The following is a 23,896-nucleotide window of genomic DNA, read 5'->3' as shown; positions in this document are numbered from 1 at the left end:
TGAGTGAGTGGCTTTTTCCACAATTACAAGAAGACAATGAATTTATTTTCAACAAGATGGAGCACCTCCTCACTGGCATCTCGATGTTCGGAATTTTCTAAATGAGAAACTTGAAGGGAGATGGATTGGGTGCTCCGGAAACAAAGATGCTGTGTTCTGCAAGTGGCCACCGAGGTCCCCTGACTTCACTGTCTGTGACACTTCAATTGAAATGTAAACCTAAACATCCAGTAAACATCAACAGTAACACAATTTGCTTCTAACAACAATACCATTAACAATTGAAAGATTTTTTTTCATTCTTTTATTGTTATGCCATCTATTGTTGTAGTTAACGCCAACAATTACACGTCCGCTAAAATTCTTTGAGCTGTTCTTTCGAATGGTATCGGTATAAATTTCGTAATACAGGGCTCCTACACAAAATCATGTAATTTTTTTCCACGACTTTTCAAGGATTTTCTACAATTACTCCAGGACAAGTGTCCAAAGTAATCATGGCAAAATACACATCATTGCACATTTTCTTTTATTAAAAAAAAAAGTTTTACATATAATAATAAATAAATGCGTGGGCCTTGGATAATCTTCCCTATCTCTGAGCGATACAAAATACGAAAACGTGGGGCATTATACTTCAATCATAAAAATAAAAATTAGCACAAAACTATGACTACAGTAGAGAGCAACGTGACATATGTAAATAAACCACTGTCATATGACACTTATTTGTTTTAAATGAAAACTTATTTTACTTCATACAAATAAAACGAGGCAAAGGAATTTCCAGGACAACCTCTAAAATTCCAGGTGCCACTTGGAAAAATGTGAAATTTCATAAGATTTCCAGGCCTGGAAGGAACATTTTAAAATTCAAGGTTTTCCAGGATGCATAGGAACCCTGTAATATACATAATTAAATTGTGGTCGTTTATAATCATGGAATGTTTTTGTGGACATGCTGTATATCGAGGTAGGTTAATTAAAATAACATGCATGCAAAAAAAAAAAAACTTACATGAAAAAAGGATAAATTAATAAACACAATATTTGTTTTGTTATTTTTACTAACATTTCAAAAAGCAAATCAACTAGTAAAATATGATAAAATATTCCATAGCCTAACAGGAAAAATTGTCCATTTTACATAATTATCGTAAAAAGTTGCCAATATGACAATACAATGCAATCAACCACTATTATCTTGTGGTTTGATCCTCCAAGTTCAGAATTTCACTAACAAATTCTGAGACAGTCCCTACGTTCGAATGTTGAACGATGAATGGATGGGTCAGCAATTGACTGTAGTTTGGGCGAGCAGTGTAATCCTTCTTCAAGCTGTAATAGAAAAAGGCACAAAAGTTATACATGCTATTCCTGTATAATACAAACTTATAGTAGCAAATTCTAGGGGTGTGCGGTATCCGAATACAGTGGAACCTCGATTTTATGTTCCTGGATTTTACATTTTTGCGCATTATACACTCAATCTTGCTGTCTCAACACAGCAAAATGTTATAAGATTTTTCCTCAATTATGCATTTTATACTGATAGTGGGCCAAACTGGTGGCTGACCTATTTTCTGCTACATAGCTTCATATGTACACCAATCATCTTTGGGGGTGTGTGCCTAGATGAGTGTCAACACTCTCAGCTGTGAAATATAAAATCTGTACGGATAACATCGCTCTCCCATTACAACGTTGCCAAGCATATATCTGTTTTTGTCAGTTGTTTTTATTAGCTTGTTTGGACTGACCGACCGACCAACCAACCAACCCACTCTCTCTCTCTCTGTTTGACAGTACGTTTGGCAACATGCTGTATGTCTGATGCTTATTTGTTTTGTCCCGCCAGGAACTTATGGTGCCTTGTGACTCGAAAATGCCCAATGTCAGTCAAAGAGAATTCAACTGATCGCTGATTCGTTGTTTCCCAGCCAGCAGCTGGTTCCACTGTATTTCAGTACTAGAATTGATGGGACTTCCTGTCCAAATTCAGACTTCACCTTGAGGAGGGGAAGGGAGGGCATGGCAGGGGGATAGAGATAGGGAGGGAGAAAAAGAAAGTGAAGCACACCAATGAGTTTCTCCTGGAAATCTAGCCAATTTTTACGTTACATGCCCACCTTTCCATTAAAAAATATGGAGTTGAATCCAACAAGATGGCTGCTATTTCAGTCACATACCCTATCTGATCCCCCCCACACACACACACACACACCTTCCCTCCCTGTATTATGAATCCGTATGTTTGTTTAATTTGTGTTTTACCATCTGTATGTGTTTTAAATGGGTGTTTCCATACTTGTTTCCTGTATTACATGTGTCATGCATTGCATTTCAAATAAGATTGAGCCGATGCTGATGTATCAGTATCAGAATGTATCTGTTGAATTTTATTTACTGATACTGCCCGATACTTTTCCAATGTTTCGAGGGATCTGCAAATATGTCATGCAACACTTTTGTAGTGTCCGATTATCCTGGAAAATTATGCAAAACTCAGTTTCCATTGATTTTGTACCAATATTATGTGAAAAAATTACTTTGTATTAGGAGGTATTTTTATACTCTGATGTCATTTTATTTAAGGTATTTTAAGGTACATACCATTACAAATGTACAGATATTAATTACATTTTCTGATATTTGAAATCTGTGGAAAATTCTACCTTAGAAAAAGTGTTTGTTTTTGTAATATATTTTGTCACAGTGAAATAAGAGAGCTTTGAAAACACTGACACTGATCAACTTACGCAGTCACGGCGACCTGTATCTGCTGGAAAATTTGTCAAATTTTGAAATTCAATAAAAATGTATGCACTGAAATTCATAAATATTCTAAACTTTTTACAATTTTCAGATATCAGTATCAGTGGAGATTAGTGTGGTACTAAAAATAACTGTCCCACCTCGTCTAACAATTTTGTTCGGAACTAAAGTTACAAACTCACTTTACTGATTAAACTTACCATTGATTGATAAAATCCTCAAACTCTGGTGAATATACTCCAGGGGGCAGTTGAGGTGGAGGATCTTTCACCACTTGCTTCAGCTGTTCAAATGGCGTTCCCCAGCTACTGTACGGAAACTTTCCTGTTGCTAATTCTATCATTGAAATGCCTAGACTCCAAACGTCAGATCGTATGTCATATTTTCCAGGGTCTCCAGTTGGGTCAATTCTTTCAGGCTTTAAAAAAATAAAAGGAATGAGAAAGTACCTACTATTCTGGCTCTCATGTAGTTCAATATTAGTGTGTATATTTTGTTTTCAAATTTTATTTCTTGCACACAAAAAAGAAAGAATGTACTGAATACATTTATTACAGCAAAAAGGAGTGGGTTTGTAAGATCTTTCTTTCTATGATCACAGTCAGACTGTCTATAACACTGCTGGTACATCCACTAATATTTGACTGATTTAGTTTATTTTACTTTGCTTTTCTGCCACTTTTGGCTAATCGCAAAGATGAGGATGATTGATGATATGATGAAATTGACGAAGCAACACTCACAACGTACATCCATGCCCAAGCTGGGATCCCTGTCATAGCATGCTGTGCTAACCACTCCACCGCTACGACTATTTGAACTGGAGTAAATGTTTAGAAAGTGTTTTAGCATTTGTAGCTACAATATTCTGCTTCGGGTGCGTTGAGTAAGGTAAAGGTACATAAATTTTCCCATTTGGCTTAGAAAAAAAATACCACTGAATTATCCAACATGTTATCATTCATCTTCATTGTCGAGAGCAAGGAACAGTGCTCAAACTGAGGATGCTACCCCAATCTCATAATGCTTCCCTCTACTAGAATAATTTTCATAGACATCTCCCACCCACTGCATTTTCTCCATGTTGATCCATAGAAGCACCCCCCCCCCTTTCCCCAAACTGATTGAATGATTCCTTGATTTAGTTTATTTTACTTCGCTTTTTGTGCCACTTTTGGCTAATTGGCGAAGATGGGGATGAGTGATGACATGAATGAACACTCACAAACACCCATGGACCTCTGGCATCGTAGCACTGCTCTGCCACAGGGGCCAGCATTCCCCCCAATTACGAATTTTCACTGGGGACAGAGCAAGATTTTTGCATCTTGCCCTTCAGACATAAAGTCTCATATCTTACCTTTTATTATTTTACAAATCATGAAATTGAATTGAAAATACCTTAGCGTTGTAGTCAAGTTCAGACTTCAGTCTAATATTTAAATAGAAACTGGGCTTGACTTGCTTCCTTTCCATAAACATCTATCACATTGTTGATGAACAGTTCTTTGTACATTTCATCCATCTTTTCATACTAGAATTTGAAGTTTTTACCTGATATCACAGTGGAGGGGAAAGTTGCTCCCTCTGGCCCCCTCTGTGGGCACCCTTGTGACAATGTATGTAACAAACAGCATGAAATGCATAATTTATTTTTGAATTTGCAAAACATTATTAGATTGCCCAAAAATTTGGGAATTTTAAATTTTTCTTCTTAATTATACACCCAATATAACCAGCTTTGAAGTTGAGAGGTTGACATGAAAGCTTCAAACAGCTGCAACTTTAAAAGAACGACAACTGCCCCAACAAATTGTTCCAAAGATTAATAATATTAGCAGCTTAGAAACACCTGCATTTATTCACAAAGCTCCAAGGATGATTTAACATTAAAGTTTTGTGTTACAATGTTTTGTTCATCTTTCTGTTCAACTTGTGGAAGCCAAACACCAAATTCTCAACCTATTTAAAATTTGACTTCAATCTAATTACGAGGGCCATTTTCTTGTAGTTGCAACACTGTTGATATACGCTTGTCAGTTCTCGCTGGGACAAAAGACGATTGGGTCTTGTTTAGTCTTGTACTACGGATCGTGTGTAGGTGTTTGGTGCTGAATAGTACTGTTGTGTGGTAGTTAGAAGACGTTAAAGTGAAGCGTGCGTATAATACCGCCCTGAACAATGTTCACGTGTGAAGAACAGCGAATATTCATCAATTTTCAGGTTGTACGTGGAAGGAATACACGGTAAATTCACAAGGGCTTACGCGAGGCATGTGAGGACCATGCCTTACCATATTATACCGTTGCCAGATGGGCCTAGGCATTTGAAAGTGGTTGTGAATCAGCCACGAAAGAACATGGTGGTGGGCATCCTTGCAATGCAACAGATCCACACACACAGATGTCATACAGTACAAGTGGTGCAGAACATACTGCAACAAAGGGGTTGGGAGGTTTTGGAGCACCCACCTTCTTCTCCTGAGTCCCTGCGACTTTCATTTGTTCCCAAGATGAAGGAACTGCTGAGGGGGAAACGCTTTCCAGATCATCATTTTGGCCACAGGGTGGTCTCTGCGCACACTGGCACGAACGGGAGCTATCAATGGCATCCAACGACTGCCAGATGTTTGAAAATGTGTTCACGCAGCAGCAGGAGATTACATTGAAGGGTTGTAAATGATTCCAGGTATGTATCTTCTTTCATGTCTCTTTCTCATACATGTTGCCACTACAAGAAAAATGGCCCTCGTACACACAGAAAATTTGATAGTTTTACTTACTGCCATGTATGGTTTGCACCCAGCGTCTATCGTTTTGGCTACAGAATCCACTAAATACCCTGAGATCCCAAAGTCACACATCTTAACCTCGCCTCTTCTGTTAATGAGGATATTGGACGGTTTCACATCTCGATGTATAACCTTCAGCTGAGAATACAGATAGTGTAGGGCATTTACTACCTGCAAATGAAAAACATACGTAAGAAAACAAATAATTGACAAAATATACTAGAACCTGGTGAACCTTGTGTCAACATGATTTGTGGCAAAATAACACCACTTATTGTGTTTTATTTGTATTTCTAGAACATAGTATTTTCACATACAATATTTTGACTATATCATGGTCGTGAGTTTGAGCAATGTTCGTATTACCACATGTTGGCTTTGATTGTTCTTTTAATAAATGCCATGTTTCAAAAATACAAATAAAATGCAAAGTATTTACATGGTGGAACCTCGATTTTGTATTTTTCACAAGACCAAGGTGGAAAAACCTACAATGGAGGAAACTGTAAATTTTGGCAAAACTTTATAACCATGAAGAATAATTATGTATCAAATATAAAATTGAGGTTTCACAGTGTACATGTATATTTATTATTGATACTGTATATTTGCAAAGACATAAATACGAGGGCTGCTGGAAATGTTTCTGCAATCAATATGAAAAAAGACATGTGAAATTCTGGGAATGGCTTTATTGTTTCTCAAAGTATTCACCCTTAAGATCGATACACTTTTGCATACGCTCAAACCAATTTTGGAAGCATTTTTTCCACTCTGAAGCTCATACCTCAAAAACTGCTGTTCGGAATGCATCAACAGCTGCTTCAGACAACACAAATCGCTCACCACCCATCTTATTTTTCATGTGTGGGAACAAAAAGAAGTCATTAGGTGATAAATCAGGTGAGTACGGACAATGAGTCATTAATTCGACATTTTTACTGGACAAAAAATCAAGTTTGGTGTGCTGATTGGGAACTGGCATTGTCGTGGTGAAGAATAATGCGACGATTTGGGTTTGTTTTAGCAATTCATTGATGACCTTTGGAAAACAAATTGTTGTATACCACTCAGCATTTACAGTCCTTCATTCTTCTAAAGCTATTGTTGCCACATGCCCAGTATAACCTAAGAAACAAGCAATCATTTGCTTGGCAGCACTCCTCGAACGAACAATTTTCGTTGGTTTTGGCTCACTTTGAAACACCCAAACAGTGGATTGCTGTTTAGTTTCGGGTTCACATGAATAGATCCAACTTTCATCCCCTGTAACGACGTAGCACACCAGATTTGACTTGCCTCGGTTGAAATTTTTGAGCATTTATTTACATCAATTTACACGAGCCAGTTTTTGAGCTTCTTCAAGTTGTATGTGATCCAACGGCTTGAAGTTTCCGTACGTTCAGATGACCATGCAAACTCGTATGTATTGCTTTCATGTCAATGTTCAAGGATGCCTGAATCTCGTGGTATGTCACATGCTGATATCTCTCAAATCATTTCACGAACAGCATCAACATTACTGGCAACAACAGACGCGGATGGACGACCTTCACGAAATTCATCACTGAGAAACGTGCTGGAATTCGGAAAACCAATTATACACAGTCCTATTGGATGGTGCTTCATCCCCAAAAGCCAAATGAAGTCGCTCAATGCGTTGTTTCGGTGTTAAACTACATTTGAAATCATAAAAAATCATTGGCCGAAAGTGTTCACAAGAAATTTCAATTTCTCATACGAAACTACTTCTTCAAATTGCTTTGAAAAATAAACAAATAGACTTAAACAAACAATCAAATATAATTTAAACTTAAAAAGGGTCTAGTCTTCAGATTTTTATAATAGCGAAACACTAGTGCCACTGTTGGTGATAGTTTGCAGAAACCTTGCCAGCAACCCTCGTATTATTGATTTAATACTTTTCATTATTTTTATTCAAGTACTAGAACATTCATACAATTACAAAGATAAATAATATAATTATTTAATTTGAATTTTGTTTTTTAGTATCGCTTTTCTGCCTCTTTGGCTAATCGCGATGATGAACATGAGTGGCAAAATGATGAAATTGGTGAAGAGACACTTACAAAAAACACAACTGCAAAAGCTGAGATTTGAAACCAGGTACCCTTGCATCAAAGCATGCTGTGCAACCCCACCATGCAGGAGAGCAAATATTGAAATAAATCATTATTTGACAGAATGGTGTGTGAAGGTGAATATAAAAAACTCCTTATGCTACATCCAGGAAAGACATTTTAGAATACCACAACAAAAAACAAATGAACATCATAAAAAAAAACATTAGCAATCTGTCCCAGCTTTCGGCTCCATCTCAGTCATCCTCAGGTCTGGTCGAGACGATGAGAGAAGCAGCAGTAATTTCAATGTCACTACTTGCTATGTCAGTGGACACAAAAAGTACAAGGCACATTTAAGAAATAAGGGCCGATTGATTATATCAAAGAAGTGAAAGAACTCTGTATTAGTGGTTACAAACACGTACATATCCCAATTTTGGTACCGTTAAACAAGCTTTTTTTTATACCCTCTGCACAGAAGTTCACCGCCTGGGAGTTCAGAAAAACCAAAACTGAGATTTTGAACACTTCAGTTTATTCAAATCGTCAAGATGCAAGTCACTTTTTGATGTGCAGGAAGACGTGATAGTCACTAGGTGTAAGGTCCGGACTATACAGGGAGTGATCAAAAGCTCCCATTCAAGGGAACCATTTGCAGTACATCATTGCCATACTTTTCCTTCATTCAATACCTCCCACAATTCTCGGTGAATTTTGGCAGCATCATGACCTTTGGCTTTAAGAAATCGAATCACAGACCGTAGTTTTCAACTGGCAGGATTATGTATTCATGCAGCCATTTTAACACAGTATAACTCACACAATAACCAACAGCTGACTAGCAAAAATACGATTGTGAGGTCATCAATGGACGAGTTGATGTTACTGCGCAGGCGCAATCTGAACACTATTGCCAGTAACTTTTTATAAATAATCGGTCCTTTCTTTTGAAATGCACCTCGTATATCTTGCAATCTCCTGATTGCAGCCCTGATGAGAACCCCAAGATGGAGCCGAAAGCTTGGACAGATTGTAATGTATTTTTATTGCACTATTCATTTTTTGTGTTGCTGTATATTAAAATGTGAGTGAAGGTGGAACAATGGAAGATTTTTGATGCCAAGCGATATCCTCCCTGGAAACCATGACACTCTGAGTCAGTACTTTATAGATGCCTGGACAGTGCTGAATATTCTTATCCCTTTCCCTGGCCTTCTTTCTCAGAACATTTACAGCTGAGATTCTTCATGACTTACACATGTTAGGGTAGCATGTAACCATTGCAAGTCAGCTTATCAAATTTACCACAAAATATTCCTACATCTTTTATAAAATAGCTACAATATTTTTCTCTATGAACCACTAATTTTTCCATGTACACTTTAGTATGGAACTGTCTGTATCGATTAATAAATACAAAGTATTTCTCTCCAATTCCATTTGCTTGCATTTTGGAGTTATTCCTCTTGTAGTTTGTGGCTGTTACAAGTGTAAAAACCATTTTTTTGTTGTAACACTTCTGTAGACATCAGACATGAAGGGAATGTGTCTTCTCCTGAAACGTTACAACAAAAATTGTGTTTTTATGCTTGTAATGACCATAAACTACAAGAGAAATATCGATAGGTGTTTGCTGATTCCATCATGTGGCATAACAAGTGATTATAAAATTTCAATTCACCAGGCAAAAAAAAAAACTAATGTCACAAAGTATTCTCATACTGCCAAGTTTTGCACACTCGATTTGTACTACTTTGCTATATTACTAAATCCATTCCAATAATGAGAGCTACCCTCAAAGCAAATAACATAGAAATCCAAGTCTGATTGCTCAATACGAAAAATTTATTCTGCTTCACCTAATCATGTTATTTCCAGTTTGCATCTGCCTTAATATCCTAATATTTTGCCTATTCACATGTACAGTCAACTGCAATAAAAAGGTGACACATAAATTTTGAAGTACTCGTTTCACTGCAATGGATTAACTTATCAACAGAGGCATGAAAATTTAGTTTTTGACGAAAACACGAAATATGAAATAACATGCTGTAATGTTCACTTTTCATGTTTCTGAAAGGTGTGAAGTGCATTTTCCTACTCTGTTTTATCACGAAATAATGCGAAATGAACTGCAAAATGCGAAATAGACTCTTAAAAAACGAAATTTACAGTGAATATACCAACGCAACACTTTCGAAAGTCTGAAGTATCCTGTGAGTTATGCAATTCACGGAAAATTGATTAATTTTGCTGTAAATATTTGAGAAGCAAAAATGGACCCCTTTACACAGGAATAAACTTAATACTCTGGTAACTACATAAATGTGCTATTAGAAGGGATAAGTTTATTTTGTGTAATATGTGAAGTTTTTAAATTAAATTTAGGATTATATTCACAATTTTAAAACCACAATGTCATCTTATATAGCACTTTTGATGTGAATATTCACCACTATAACACCGAAATTTTATTTTAATTACTGCTTTTGAACCCGAAATCGACTCTGTTTTTGTACCGAAATTTTGCTTTTTTATTTACCCAAAATATGTGCCTCTAATAATCACTGGAGAGTTACATAACACACAGCAAATTTTCCAAGATTTAGGTGTTTCATTTTTTAATGAGAATGACTTTACAGAACACAGTAAGGAGGTTATGTAAGTCTCAAGTCCATTATCCTGCACAAGCATTATGTTGGAATGTAATATTAACAGGGCTTGATACCCATACCAATATCGATAGATACTCTTACAGATTCTCACTTACACCATTGCTTGAAAATTGCAACAATTAAAAATCCTTCAAAATATTGATTAATATTAGTGCATGACCATTCGACTCCAATTATAAGCATCAATTTACTAGTTTTGGTTTAAAATATTCAAGAATTACATCCAAACATTAGAATACCTATTATCTAATTACAATATAGTTTGTTTTTCCACACAATATTGGTACAAACTCAATGGAAACTTAGAATTTTGCATAATTTCCGGGATAATTAGAATCCACACAAGTACAGTCAACTCTCGATTCTACGACCCCGGGTATAACGACCCTCTCGAAGTAACGACCCTTTTCCCGGAAACCGTGAAAAATTTAGAAAAAATTAGAAAAATTTGGAAAAAAAAGTTGAAAAATTGAAGGAAACCGGCCGAAAAATGCGTTGTTTTTTCCTCCACTCATTCCCTTTACGAGCGCTCTACCGCTCATAATTAGGTCTGAACTAAAAATAGACACCACCACACCATGCTTGAGTGATATCCAATAGCACTTGACCTCTGCCCTCCGCTCCCTCAAGCGCACCAATGTTACACCGCACCCGACGGACGCTACCCAACGCGCCAGGCTTGCTCTTGGATACGCGAGAAAAGAAAATCGAATGTGCTTGGATGTTATTTTAAATCGACTTGACTTGTTTCCTTGTCCTAAGAGCTGCTTAAAACTCGCGGAGGAGGGGGGGAGGAGCAGCCTGAAATGACTGCTGGACTTGCAGACTTTGCCAATGTGTATGGCAGGTCAAGCTCTTTCATCGATAAATACACCACCTTGAGAGATAAGATCGCAGGAATGTTCGAAAATACAGATGATTGGCGCCTGGAAGTCTGGCCCATCTGTCCAGCTCTGACCTAGAGTTCAGCAGGTTCCCGTGAGTGAGCAACTCTCGGCCTTGTAGACGACAACTTCCGGTAACAGCTTTCATTCAAAAAGTGTTCTTTGTTCCCTGCAACACTTCACAAAAAAGCGAAACTTTTAGATAATCAAAACCACATTGATGAACTAAAGATCGTCAAGCCGCTTAATGCGTTGTCATCCAGGTTTCCATAAAAGTTTACTTCGATCTTACGTGCATCATAATCCCACTTCATACGTTTTCCTAATTGTGTCGATGTCGTAATATCTGCCAAAAAAGTGTTCCGTTGGCTGACTGACTTCTCCCACTTTTCATGTCAGCAAACGTGGGGGGGGGATGCAGATTGTTTCAGCCCCGATTTTCTTGCTGATGCGGGCTGATTACAGGCGAGGGTGGAAAATGACCCACCCCTCTTCCTTTCCTTTGACGTCTAAAATGGGGCAACCAGTTCTGGATATATTCTTGAAAAAAAACAACATAGAACAAGTAATAAAAGAACGTGACCCAACTCCCTTTCCCCAGCTCATTCTCCGCCACTGGTGTGCACGGCAATGTTGATAATTGCAGATTTTTTTTTTTTTTTTTTTTTTAATGCTGTTGTCTGCATAGGAAATATTGCCCCTATTATTGTCTGTTGCATGGTAAAACGTAAAGCAAGGGTCATTTCTTTCTTCCTTACACTGCTGTTAAAAGTTCCGTCTTTGACAGTTGCGTTATCTGTAAAATGCTGGGATTATTCTCTTCCGCCACCTGTTGCTCGAACTTCCAGCCGGTCTCTTTGTTTTTACGATGCAGCTGGCGCCAGTGTTTTGTCTAGCATCTGCAAAGCTGTCCCTTGCCGATAACAGCGATGACTCATCCAGCGTGAAGAAAAAGGATATTGTTTTGAATCTCGCAAAGCTGTTTTGATTTGACGATAATTCGATCTCCAGAAAGGAAAACAAGAGTTAAAATAACTTCATGTTCTGCGCCTTCTGATAAGCAAATCTTTAATTTAATTTGCATCCGCTTTTTTTTTTTCAGAACCATTCATGTGGAGGGGAAAAAAAAGAGTTCAATGTATAACTGAGACAGATTAAAAAGACATTATTCAAGGGGAAAACGTTTGGAGGGGTGGGTGTTTGACATCGAGAATACTCCTAAATCCAACATTCAATCGTCGATTAACATGAGAGTAAATAACGATCTACCATTTTGACATGTGAAAATGCGCAATTTCATAAAGCTTGTTTTCAGTTCATTTTATGCTGATGGGCTAATCGGGACTAAATATACAGTTTAAAGTGAAATTCAATTCCAAACCCGAATGATTATCGACTGCCACGCTGTTTATTAACGCTGTTTACGTGTCCTAGAATACGCATTGGGTGAACACAGATCGCAAGTTGCGCGTTTCCTTTTTCACGCTGGATTACAATGCAAGTCAAGGAAGGAGTTTGGACTGCTCCCTTGAATGGGGAAGGAGGGAGAATGAAGTTGGTTGAAGCAAAGAAAAGTGACTTTTTTTACGATGTATTTTACACAGCCGAACCAGAACGAAAATTACAGCCCTGCCTTTATTTTTTTTTGTCTGGTACCTAGAGACAACCTGTGTTGTTTCTCCCGAGAGATCTAATCTTACCAGTTAATCTTGTAACAGACAATGCTCCAGTGAACCTGTATAAAATCCAACATTCATTCTGCCCGATTATCTCCCGACTTTTGCTGGCACCAGTCTGACTGGTGTCAAGATTCTTCGAGTTTCGCTTGCAATAAGCGAGAGATTGTTTTCCTTTCCATTGGTCTCAGTGCAGACGGATTTCTCAGGAACTAGAATTGTAAGAATTTACTGGAAAAGCAACGACTGTGCACAATTGAAACAAAGTAACATTATTATAAATTCTCGTTTGTGAAAACTTTTTCATGTTCTATTTTCCTTCTCACAACACGCATCCTGTGCATAACAGGTTGTATAACTACCAGGATAAATGGTGTTACCATCTCCTAGGCATCTTTCTGTCCGTTTCAGCTCCCTTTAAGCTGAAAATTGGTGCAAATTCCAATAACGACCCCTTCGAAATAACGACCCTTTTCCCGGGAACTGTGAAAGGTCGTTGAATCGAGAGTTGACTGTATATGTGTTATTTTTGCAGAACCCGCCAACAATCAAAACATCAGAAAAGTATTGGTAAATGATATCCAACCGATACTCATACCACTGGTATCGGCGAATACTGATACATCAGCTCAGCCTTAAATCTCAACTGTCTACTGATTCTGACTACTTATACCTATTTTAACACTATGTTTCAAGGGAACACCTCTCCTCACATTTTCAAACAAACAATTTCTTTCTGCTTGTGGGGATCAAACCTATGATTTTACTACAAATACAGTATGCTAACAACTACTCCTGGAATCCTACTATCCTACTTGTACTTTGTAGTTACCTTCATAAAAATTTAAAATAATAATAAAAGTAGTCATTAGCAATATGCATTAAAAGATAAAAATAATTCTCAAAGATTGTACACAAGAATTTTTCCTTTCCCAAATCCACAAAATGCACCAAATCTACAAAAATGCACTATGCACCACTTTTTTTCCACAAAATACGCACACAAACGCGAAGAAAACCATGTAGCTTACACTTACAGCATATGCAATATGTCCTAAGATGTCCTCAGGGATTTGCTTTTTGTTATTGTACACTTTAGTATAAAATTTATCTAAACTTGTGTCCATCACTTCCATGCAAATCCACACATCTCCTTCGCGAAAAAGGGCTCCGTAAAATTGCACAGTGTATGGGCAATCTGAAGAACGCATGGATATATCGAGGTCCATTAGAAGCCGCTTCTGCTCTTGAGTATTTACTGTGGCCGTAATCCTCTGAGGAGAGAAAATGCAACTGTAAGTACACCTTATTTATTGATACATGTATTTCATTCATAGAAGATTTGAACAACAATAAGAAAAATCTTAATAGTGTCCATTGGTTTTTGTACACATATTTAAATTCAAATTGAAGCTCAAACTTTAAATTATTAAATCCAGAGTTTTTAATTGCTACCAATGATCACTTAAAATTTCATGTAATGTTACCAAAATGTATTGTTAACATGTGTAAAAGGTAAACATTGTTACTTTCAGGAAATATCAGATACACGACTTGATAAAAAAATACCATGTTTACTGAAATGTCATCGATTCACGGAATATGCTTGTTTACATAACATATTTTATTGTATTGAAGAAAAACACATAAAAATATGAAATTAAAGTTGCTTGACTACACAAAGGTTTCACTCTAATCAAGATATACAAGACACGGTATCTGTACATGGATTTTCTTTCCTTTTATTGTGTTGCTCCTGACAAAGAGTACAAATGCTGATTAGATGAAATTGAAGATGGGATACTCAGAGTGTGGTGTTTATCATCCTTTAGCAGGCAGACCTCTCGCATGCCTGACTTTTGAACAGAGCCGGCAGTATTTCATGTGCCTGCTTTTCAAACTTGCCGCGAAATACAAAACAAATTATAGCTCGAGAACAAATTGTCGTAGACAGATGAAATTCGTTTTGTTTTCTTTCTTAAAGACAGGGCTTTTAGTTGAGGTAAAATTTATACATTGTACCTCCCAATAATTAGTGCTAAAGGAAGAAGAAGAAGGTTGAATTTGTGTGTCCCTCAATAGACCGAAGTGAATGAAAAAATGTAATATGTAGCGGTGGTACATTCCTACAACCATGCAAAGATACTTATTGAGTAAAAAATAATAACATTATAAAAAGCAGCAGTGCTGCAAGCTTCAGGACAATGTCCGGAATATTGCTTTTAGCATTGGCCCTTTGGATGCTGGCTGGACCAAATTTGTAGGGTAGCAAAACAAAAGATCACTCTACGAGGATATGTAAAAAAATAAAATTACGAGGTTCGGAAATTTTGCGTAATTACGGAAAATTTCAAATTTTGGGCCTTCCGCTTCCCCACTGGACCCTTAATTGTTGGATGTTACTTAAAATGTTGCTTTGTACTTATTCTTACATCTAGAATTTAAATTGTTCAAAAAGATGAAGTGCTTTTTTCTTCAACAGACATTGGTGTGTGCAGTGTTGCCACGTTCCATGTACATCTTTACTCTGCTGAATAAAGGGGGTGTTAAAAGCCCCTTGAATGGAAAAGGACCACTCTTGTCACAAATCTAAAAACATTTGTTAAAGCACTCTTGTCATCTACAAACGGGGATGATAAATTGCTGGAAAGGTTAAAACTTTGCCTGAGGACATTAAAATCAGCACATTGAAGAAGGATGTGCCTAACATTTAAGAAACAGATAAGGATAGAAGCCGTCAAAAGAAAGCATCATGCTCTCACCACCTCTAAATTCCCAATCAATGAGAGCCTGGGTGACCTCCAGAGCTAGCTATACAAGGACAAGAAGAGACAAAATTGCGCGAAAACAAGATTCCAGCTGAATGGCAGTATTACTAAGCTAAATTCACAATTATATATGTACCTTCACAGCCATAATTGTACCACTCGGTACGTGGCGCATCTTTTCAACTACACCATAAGCTCCACGACCTAAATCGCATAGCTTCTCCAAGTCATCAGCTTCCACGACAAATGTTTGGTCACCGATAGTAATTGTTGTCCTTTTGTCTAGGTTTCTCGGTGGAGTTCTGCAACGACAACAAAAAAAAAAAAGGTATCAAATAGGGAAAACAGTAAAAAGTATGCATGATTGATTGAGTTGGCATTTTAAGTCCATTATATGCACAGTAAGGTTAATTGGGACTGGACCTACAGTTTAAAGTGGGATCCAAAACCTTATGTGCCTCCACCGGGTATCAAACCTGGGACCCCTTGATCATAAGGCTACGATGCAACTGCACCATCGGGGAGGCCCTAACAAGTAATCATGAATCAGAATAATGACGTGTGCTTACATGTACCAGTTGACCTTTAAAACAGGAATACTGAAAGTCTTACTCATTTTCACAAAACAAATTTCCCTGACTTTTTCAGGCAATTTTATAATAAATTTCGAAACCATTTGTGGAGTTTAACATGCTAACAATTAAGTTTCAAACTGAGCAGAATAGTCCTTATTCAACCCTGCTCAACATAAATTAACAAAAATTGTACATTTATACAGAATATTTCATGGTTCAAGATAGTAGAATTTCATACGTGAAGTTTGGTGCTATGACGTTGTAAATTTGGATGTTCTCCAATTAGCTTCAAAAACTCTCTGCCTTTATTAACTGAGGAAGCATCTGAGATTTGGATGTTAGCGTGTCACTGGTTTGATTGCTCCCGTGTGGTGACAGTTCCATTTTCTCTCATCTGGCGGCACTCAGAAAACATCAAAATTTGCAACGTGGAAACACCGAACTTCAGGTATGAATTACTAAAACCCACGTTTACTGCATCCACCATTAAAGTAGATTTTACTTTCATGTTTCCTGACTTTTTTCAAGTCAGTTGTAATCCTGGCTCTTAAAATGACAAAGAGAATTATACTATATGATGAATATGCGATGAACCATTTCTGGACTAAAAAAATGGTATGACGATTACACGGTGAAATACAGTATCCTGGTGGATCAGTAGCTAGGAACCATCGTACCCATATGGCATGGCGGACATTTGATATTTCATTATTGATTAACCATGGCAAAAATGCCATATATTGCTCATTATCCTATGAAATGTCTGTGAGTAAATCACCTTTTAATGAACAAGTTCTAGGTTCCAATTCTTGATGGGTCCACAAATTATTGAACTTTCCTTTAATGCACAACTGTAACCCCAATCCCATATGGAATTGACCACCATCCGAATTGTTAGTGTGCACACTGATCTAAGTCTTTTCTCCTCATTATTCCTTTTCCTGCCAAAATCTTCAACAAACCTCCAAAATTTGAATTGAAACACTAATAATAATAACAACAACAACAACACATTTAGAACTTCAAGATGTACTAGTACTCACACTGGTGCAGTTTCATTTGGTAGTGTAACTTTTAATCCTGGTCCAAGTCTTCGCCCTGAAACAAAATAATAATAATTTAAAAAAACAACTTTAGTTTCACTTTTCGGAAGTTCCTGTTACTGTTTATTCCAGTGTAAAGAGTCAATTTTGCTTCTCAAATATTTGCAGCAGAATTAATAAATTTTCTGTGATTTGCATAACTTGCAAGATAATTCAGACTTCATGTTTAAGAGTTTATTTCATGTTTTGCAGTTCATTTCGCATCATTTCGTAACAAAATATGGTTGGAAAATGCACATCACACCTTTCAAAAACATAAAAAATAAACACTACAGTGTGTTATTTCACATTTCGTGTTTTCGGCAAAAACGAAATATGCATGCCTGTACTAATGTATTGTTTTAAATATTTTAATTGTTAATAAGTTTCTTTTGATGATTTGCAATTGTTTTCTATTTGCATACATAAAATTTAACTACAATCATAATCCAACACCAATATTCTTATGTGAGTAGGTTAGGCATGTCAAGCATGTCTGGTCTCACATATTTACTTGGCCACATAATGTTATTATTTGTATATTTAAAGGAGGTTCTGATTGTTAAATCTGATTGCCTTAGAATGTACCCATTCTTCTTCCACACATGTATACAATATTTTCAGTTTTTTAAAATGCGTCAAAATACCTACATAACCCGTAACATAATTTTTCACTAATTAATATTTTCTGTAGCTTTCAAATGCAGAAACCAGTTTCTCGAAACCTCATTTTCAGTATTCTAAAATCTTTTGCAAGTTAAACTTGTGAAAATAATATTGCATTTCGAACTGACACACATTATCTAGGCCTAAAACTATCTGAAAGAACATGAAATACTTACTCCGTAAGTAAACCACAGACAATTATACAGAAAAGAAGGATGTATATTTCCATAGCCGTAAGTGGTGTGATTACATAATATATTCAACAACCTACAATTTACATAAACAATATGAAAAACAACGGTTTTCACATTTTTTCCTGGTATCTCGGATTACATTTAGTATATAATACCGAGAAGATACATAAACATCACACTTTGGAAAGAAAAGTATCATCTTTATTATGACTAATTGCTAATCTATTCATTTCTTTTCATGCCATACACAATTATCTTTTGGAAAAATGTGAACTGGTCAAATTTTTCTTTGATCATGTAGGGGGGAAAATTTTTGACCTTTCCAGATTTCCAATAAGAACACGGTTCAACAACTTTCAATTGATGATTTTGTTGAACCATAAATGCTCTCTTTCAATGACAATTGGATCATGTAGAGGTGGATTTAAAAATTATGAATCAAACATTGAGAAATTACCATAGTTCTTCGAATCAAAGACGCCATCGAATCTAAGGTGCACTTGAATTTTACAATTTTTTTCAGAAAAAAATGTTCGAATTTAAGGTGCAGGAATATGCACAAAGACATTCATATTTTAACCTTTGCGGTGTTTATTTAAACATTTATAGGGTACATGTTTATTTGTTTACAAATACCTATACGGTACTTTACCTTGCAACATCGGTAACTTCTGTTTTACAATTTTTTGTTTATTAAAACATCTATGGTGTACATGTATATTTGTTTACAAATATGGTATGCGGCACTTTACCTTGCAACATCGGTAACTTCTGTTGATTGTTGTATTGCAGCTACCAGTAATTTTAAGGAAGGTTAAGATAAAAATATTTACTCTTTGTAACTACCAGTATTAGAGACTGAAGTAGATTCTATGTTGTACATGCATGAAATACGTATATTGTAGTATATACATCGAATCGAAGACGCAATTGAATCTAAGGTGCACCTGAATTTTGGATGTCTAAAATCTGACAAAAACCTGTGCCTTAGATTCGAAGAACTAAGGTATTGGTAATGACTTTGACATGTGTTAATTCTATATATTGCTTATAGGTACAAGACTAAAGCCGTTTTTAGACGAAAGCATTTTTCTTAACATTTAAGCCATGATCAAAATGTTACCATGTAAAGTGAAAAATCGTATGGCATTTCAGATGACATGGTATACTTCATGTCATTTCTCAAAGATAGAATCAGTCCTATTTCCGTAGCATTGCCAATCAGAAGCGACTCTAGGTCTGAGTGCAGATGTAATGGCTGCCGAGTAAGATGTAAACAACATATCACTTCGCATTTTAAAAAGTTGATAGCTATTCAACCGAAAGGAATAATGTTCTCTATAAAAAGTTTTTAGGTACAAAGCAATGGCGCTGCTTAAATACATACTTCATAGTGTACACAGTACATGTATGGAAGGATATTTTAGTTGTTTCAATTGTAAACATCGTGCACTCGCAATACATGGTGTAACTCGATGGGCCTTTAGTGCAGTGTATATTATACATTGTAATTGCAAAAGCTAACCAAAATGTTACATAAAATGCTTCCGTGTAAGTACCATAAGATTCTTGGGTAACTGTTCGACCTCAGGCCAACGTACTTCTTCATTTTTACAGAAGAAACTACTTGCGGAAATGAGTTCTTGTAGCATTTTCAAAGTTCGTGGAGGTATTTTCTTTCATCATTAAATCTATTGGCCCTGGAGTTCATGTATTTTTGAAGAGAAATATATCTCCCAAAATTGCTGTTCTCCCTCTACGTGAACTGGATGATGAACTAACTTCCTGTCAGTGTTTCCAACCACGCCATTGTTTTGCAAGAAGATGAAAAAACGAAATATACATTCCTGATATTATGACTCCAAATTTTAACTATGTTTGCCTAACCTAACTGTTTTTCTTGTATGTATGCATTGCTTCCATTGTAGAATTATTTTCCTGTAGTTTACGGTTATTACAAGCATAAGAAAACAGTTTTTCGTTGTGACGTTTCAGGAGAACACACACTCCCTTCATCAGACATTTATTTTCACTTTCTGGGAGCGTGTGTTCTCTTGAAACGACACAACAAAAAACTGTTTTCTTATGCTTGTAATAACCGTAAACTACAGGAAAATAATAACCTTACCTTACCGTGAATGTTTTTTGGGGCTATGTGTGAATGGTTTGTGGGGCATTTTTCGGCTAAGAAGGTTGGAAACAATGCATACCCACTGATGATCCACGATGCTACTCAAGCTGTACCCGCCACATTGTGTCTTTCGGAAGCAAAAAAAGAAGAACAATAAATACTCGTAATGAAAAATTGAAATTATTTCAGTGAGAAAAGCAAAATCCCACCTTAAAGAATGTTTCGCAATTCACAATAGGTAAGTACAAATGTTACAAATGACGAAATAAACGAGTGAGAGGTGTTGTCCCAAGATCGAACAGGTACCGATTCTTGGAAGCATTTATGCTAGAAAAAAATGTTAAAAGGAAACACTTCCATCTAAAGCAGGCCTAATACCCTAGTAGCATATTGTACATAAAAAAAATAACAAAAACATACTTGACATATTTCACGTTGGATAATTCCAGGAACAATATTTTGTGAAAATGCCTATCCAAAGCAGTCCGTATTCCAAGTTCCCTGATCAGTGACAATAGACAAGCCTTTTCATTCAGCAGTTTGGCAAGTTCTCACAGACTCACATTGCACAGTCAATTCAGAGGACGGCAGCGGCAAGAAACACGGTCACTGTAAAATTAAAGTTTCATTAAACATAAAAGCTAGTATCCAGACATTACATAAATTTACTTATCAAATGATAGCCATTGCTTCAAAAGATAAGAAACTGCCTGCGATGTTTATCATCTCAATACTTACACACGTTACACATAATGTACTTAAACATGATCAGGTAATGGAAATTATTAATAAAAGCATTATACACAGAACACAAGTACTTTGCTGTACTTTATGTTAACTTTGTATTCTGGCACTATCACATCTACCTAGCACACCTTTAGATGAGAATAAAATGAAAGAGGGTGTATTAACCTTAGAACTCGAATATGTCATGACTGATTGATTGACTGAGTTGGTGTTTTAAGTCCATTATATGCACAGTAAGGCTAATCGGGACCGGACCTACAGTTTAAAGTAGGATCCGAACCACTATGTGCCTCCACCGGATATCGAACCCTGGACCTCCTGACTACAAGGAGACGACGCTACCATCACGAGATTGTGGAGGCATTAATATGTCATGAATTTTATGATGCCAATGAATACATTGGAATTTCAATGCACTTCCACGCATGCATGCCAGAGTAGTCTCAGTCGGAGAGAAGCTCTGGCTTTTGTATGGTTGTGTTTGAATTTTCTCCAGGTTATTTGTGAGGTATATAATGTTGTTCATGAATCTTACGAGGCATTAGTTTGAGGCCATCGTAACTTCCGGCACAGGGTTAATCCTTATGGCAGTGACCCTCTGTTGCCATGTTTACCTATGAAGAAACTTGCTGTCAAACAGCCAATTAGACCTACCACTGACCCCAGAATTGAGCAACAAGCGGCAGCTTTAAAATTTCTCCTCCCCAATGCAGCAGCAGGGAAACAGGATTTTATCAAAATAGACTTCCTGCGCTGTGAATGGGGCCCATTACAATTAGCCTGGCCTGGGTATAGTAATGGTGTTTGCACTTTGGTAGTTCCATGACTTTGTTGTTTATGGTATTTCTTGTGTTTGGGTATATAATTTTGCAAAGAAAATTGTTATTCAAGTGTCTGAATGTAGCTTCACAACTGTAAACATGTAATCCCGTTGCACTTTGAACTTTGAGAAAATTGCTCATATGCTACAAGAACTTAATGAGGAAAATCAATCAGACAGGAACGAATGTAGTGAGAGAGATCACACAGAAAAATAACTATCAACCACTCCTTAACTTGAACATAACCTACATGTGGAGAGTGCTGAGCAATGTATTCAGTCCAAGAAACCAGGTTAAGGAGGGGAATCCTGTTTGTTCACAGCAAACAAAAAACATAACAGAAATCAAAATGGACTATATTTTTGTCATGCTATAAGCTAAGAAATCATTGTTCTAATTCTCTGTGTTCTCATTTAGGTAACACTTTACTATACCGGAGATGGATTTCTTTACATTTACAGGAGAAAGTAATTACGCAAATAATTTTCTGTAGCGATGTTGATGTTCGGGAATGTAGTTTTCATCCATTTTAATGCGAATGGATGTGGTGTTCTACGAAAATCTATTTCCGATGCGCTATTGCTGCTGCCGCCATTTGCTTTCTGCATGAGAGCACAATACGCGCTATTGCTGCTGCTACAAGCCGATGTTGTCCGTATATGCTAAATTGAACGAAAGGAGTGCTAATGGAACCTAACCTAGTAGGCATACCTCGTCCCTGTGATGGTTCGTGGGGCTATCGTGAATTTTTGGGTTAACGTCAATGGTTTTTGGGGCTACCCGTGGATGGTGTGTGGGAAATAAGGAACAACAGTAAGTACTCGTTAACGTAAGAAATAGACATTATTTTCGTTAGAAATTCATTATTTCACCTAAAGAAATGTTCCGCAATGCAGAATAGTACGTTAGCAATGTAAAAAATTGCGAAATAAATCATTGATAGGTGTCTCCGGTATAGTAAAGTAGTACCCTCTTTTAAATTAATAAATTTAAGAAAAACGGGATTTTATTTTAAGTAGTAGAATTTATTAATGTTTAGTGATAGTGTGCCATGGCTAAAGATGCCAACATAAGCAATATATCAGCCTACTATGCAAATCGTTGAAAAATATTAAGAGGTTTCACAAATGTCTCGAGTATTCATTCTAGAACACACAAACTACTGCATCCCGTATCAGTTGTTCCTTCTACAGCAGAATAACTATCGTTTCATAAATTAAACGAAGAATCTAAGGCCACAAACAATACAAGAAACTAAATTTGAAGATTAATTAATAAACAAGTTTTTGGTATCAAGTCACCCTGTCGAAAAAGTTTCGTCCGGAACATACTTAGGAAAGTCGTTGTTTCCGATATTCGCCAGATTACTTCTGGCTGAACTTTGAATAGTGTAACTATTATGACCAATAACACCAACACACAAACTTTAGAACTATGTTTACGAGTATAAAAACACTTAACACCTACACAAATTCCTGACAAAAAAATACAACCACCTCCGCAATGACTACCCCTCGCTCGCCGTCCAGCGCACTCAGACACTTAACTCTATTCTTTATACAGTGTTCAAGAAGAGAATCGGTTCACTGCAAACATAGAATGTCAAATCATACCAATGAACGGTATAATATCTCTCTTAGCATAAATACACCGCAATAGTTCGGAGCTCGACCAAAAAGGTATTATTTATGCTAAAAGAACTAAACCTCACCTTGATGCACAAAATACTTAAGAGTGGCTCCCCAAAATACTTATCCGATAAGATCTGTTCTCATAGAACATCAGCCGAACATAATATCCGCAACAAGCACAATCTAAAAATCCCCAAACATAAAACCGCCACATATAACAAGTCCATCATTGTTACAGGGATCAGGGAATGGAACAAACTGCCTGCACCATTGACTAACATTATTTGCCATCAAAGTTTTAAGAAAAATCTGAAGAACTTACTATTGTCCCAACAACTTAATTAACCTTCATATGTTAACAATTGCACCTGCACTTATACATCATATAATGCATAC

At 36.6% G+C, this 23,896-nt stretch overlaps 1 protein-coding gene across 1 annotated transcript; it reads right to left on the bottom strand.

Annotated features, from left to right (window-relative positions):
* Nucleotides 1-1,055: 1,055 nt before the first annotated feature.
* Nucleotides 1,056-23,411, bottom strand: LOC145982844 (dual specificity mitogen-activated protein kinase kinase 6-like). The gene is made up of 8 exons (XM_083116208.1): nt 23,337-23,411; nt 20,722-20,910; nt 17,272-17,326; nt 15,790-15,955; nt 13,923-14,159; nt 5,558-5,737; nt 2,976-3,193; nt 1,056-1,338 (listed from the first exon to the last, which is right to left on the bottom strand). Exons 2-8 carry the CDS (start codon nt 20,726-20,728, stop codon nt 1,200-1,202), a joined length of 1,002 nt encoding a protein of 333 aa, XP_082972334.1. The 5' UTR covers nt 20,729-20,910; nt 23,337-23,411; the 3' UTR covers nt 1,056-1,199.
* Between the last annotated feature and the right edge of the window lie 485 nt (nt 23,412-23,896).

This window comes from Lepisma saccharinum, unplaced genomic scaffold, assembly GCF_977018435.1.
Source record: "Lepisma saccharinum unplaced genomic scaffold, izLepSacc3.1 HAP1_SCAFFOLD_450, whole genome shotgun sequence".
Taxonomy (NCBI): Eukaryota; Metazoa; Arthropoda; class Insecta; order Zygentoma; family Lepismatidae; genus Lepisma; species Lepisma saccharinum.
Note: the sequence above shows the minus strand (reverse complement) of the source record. Positions and strands in the feature narration are given on the sequence as shown.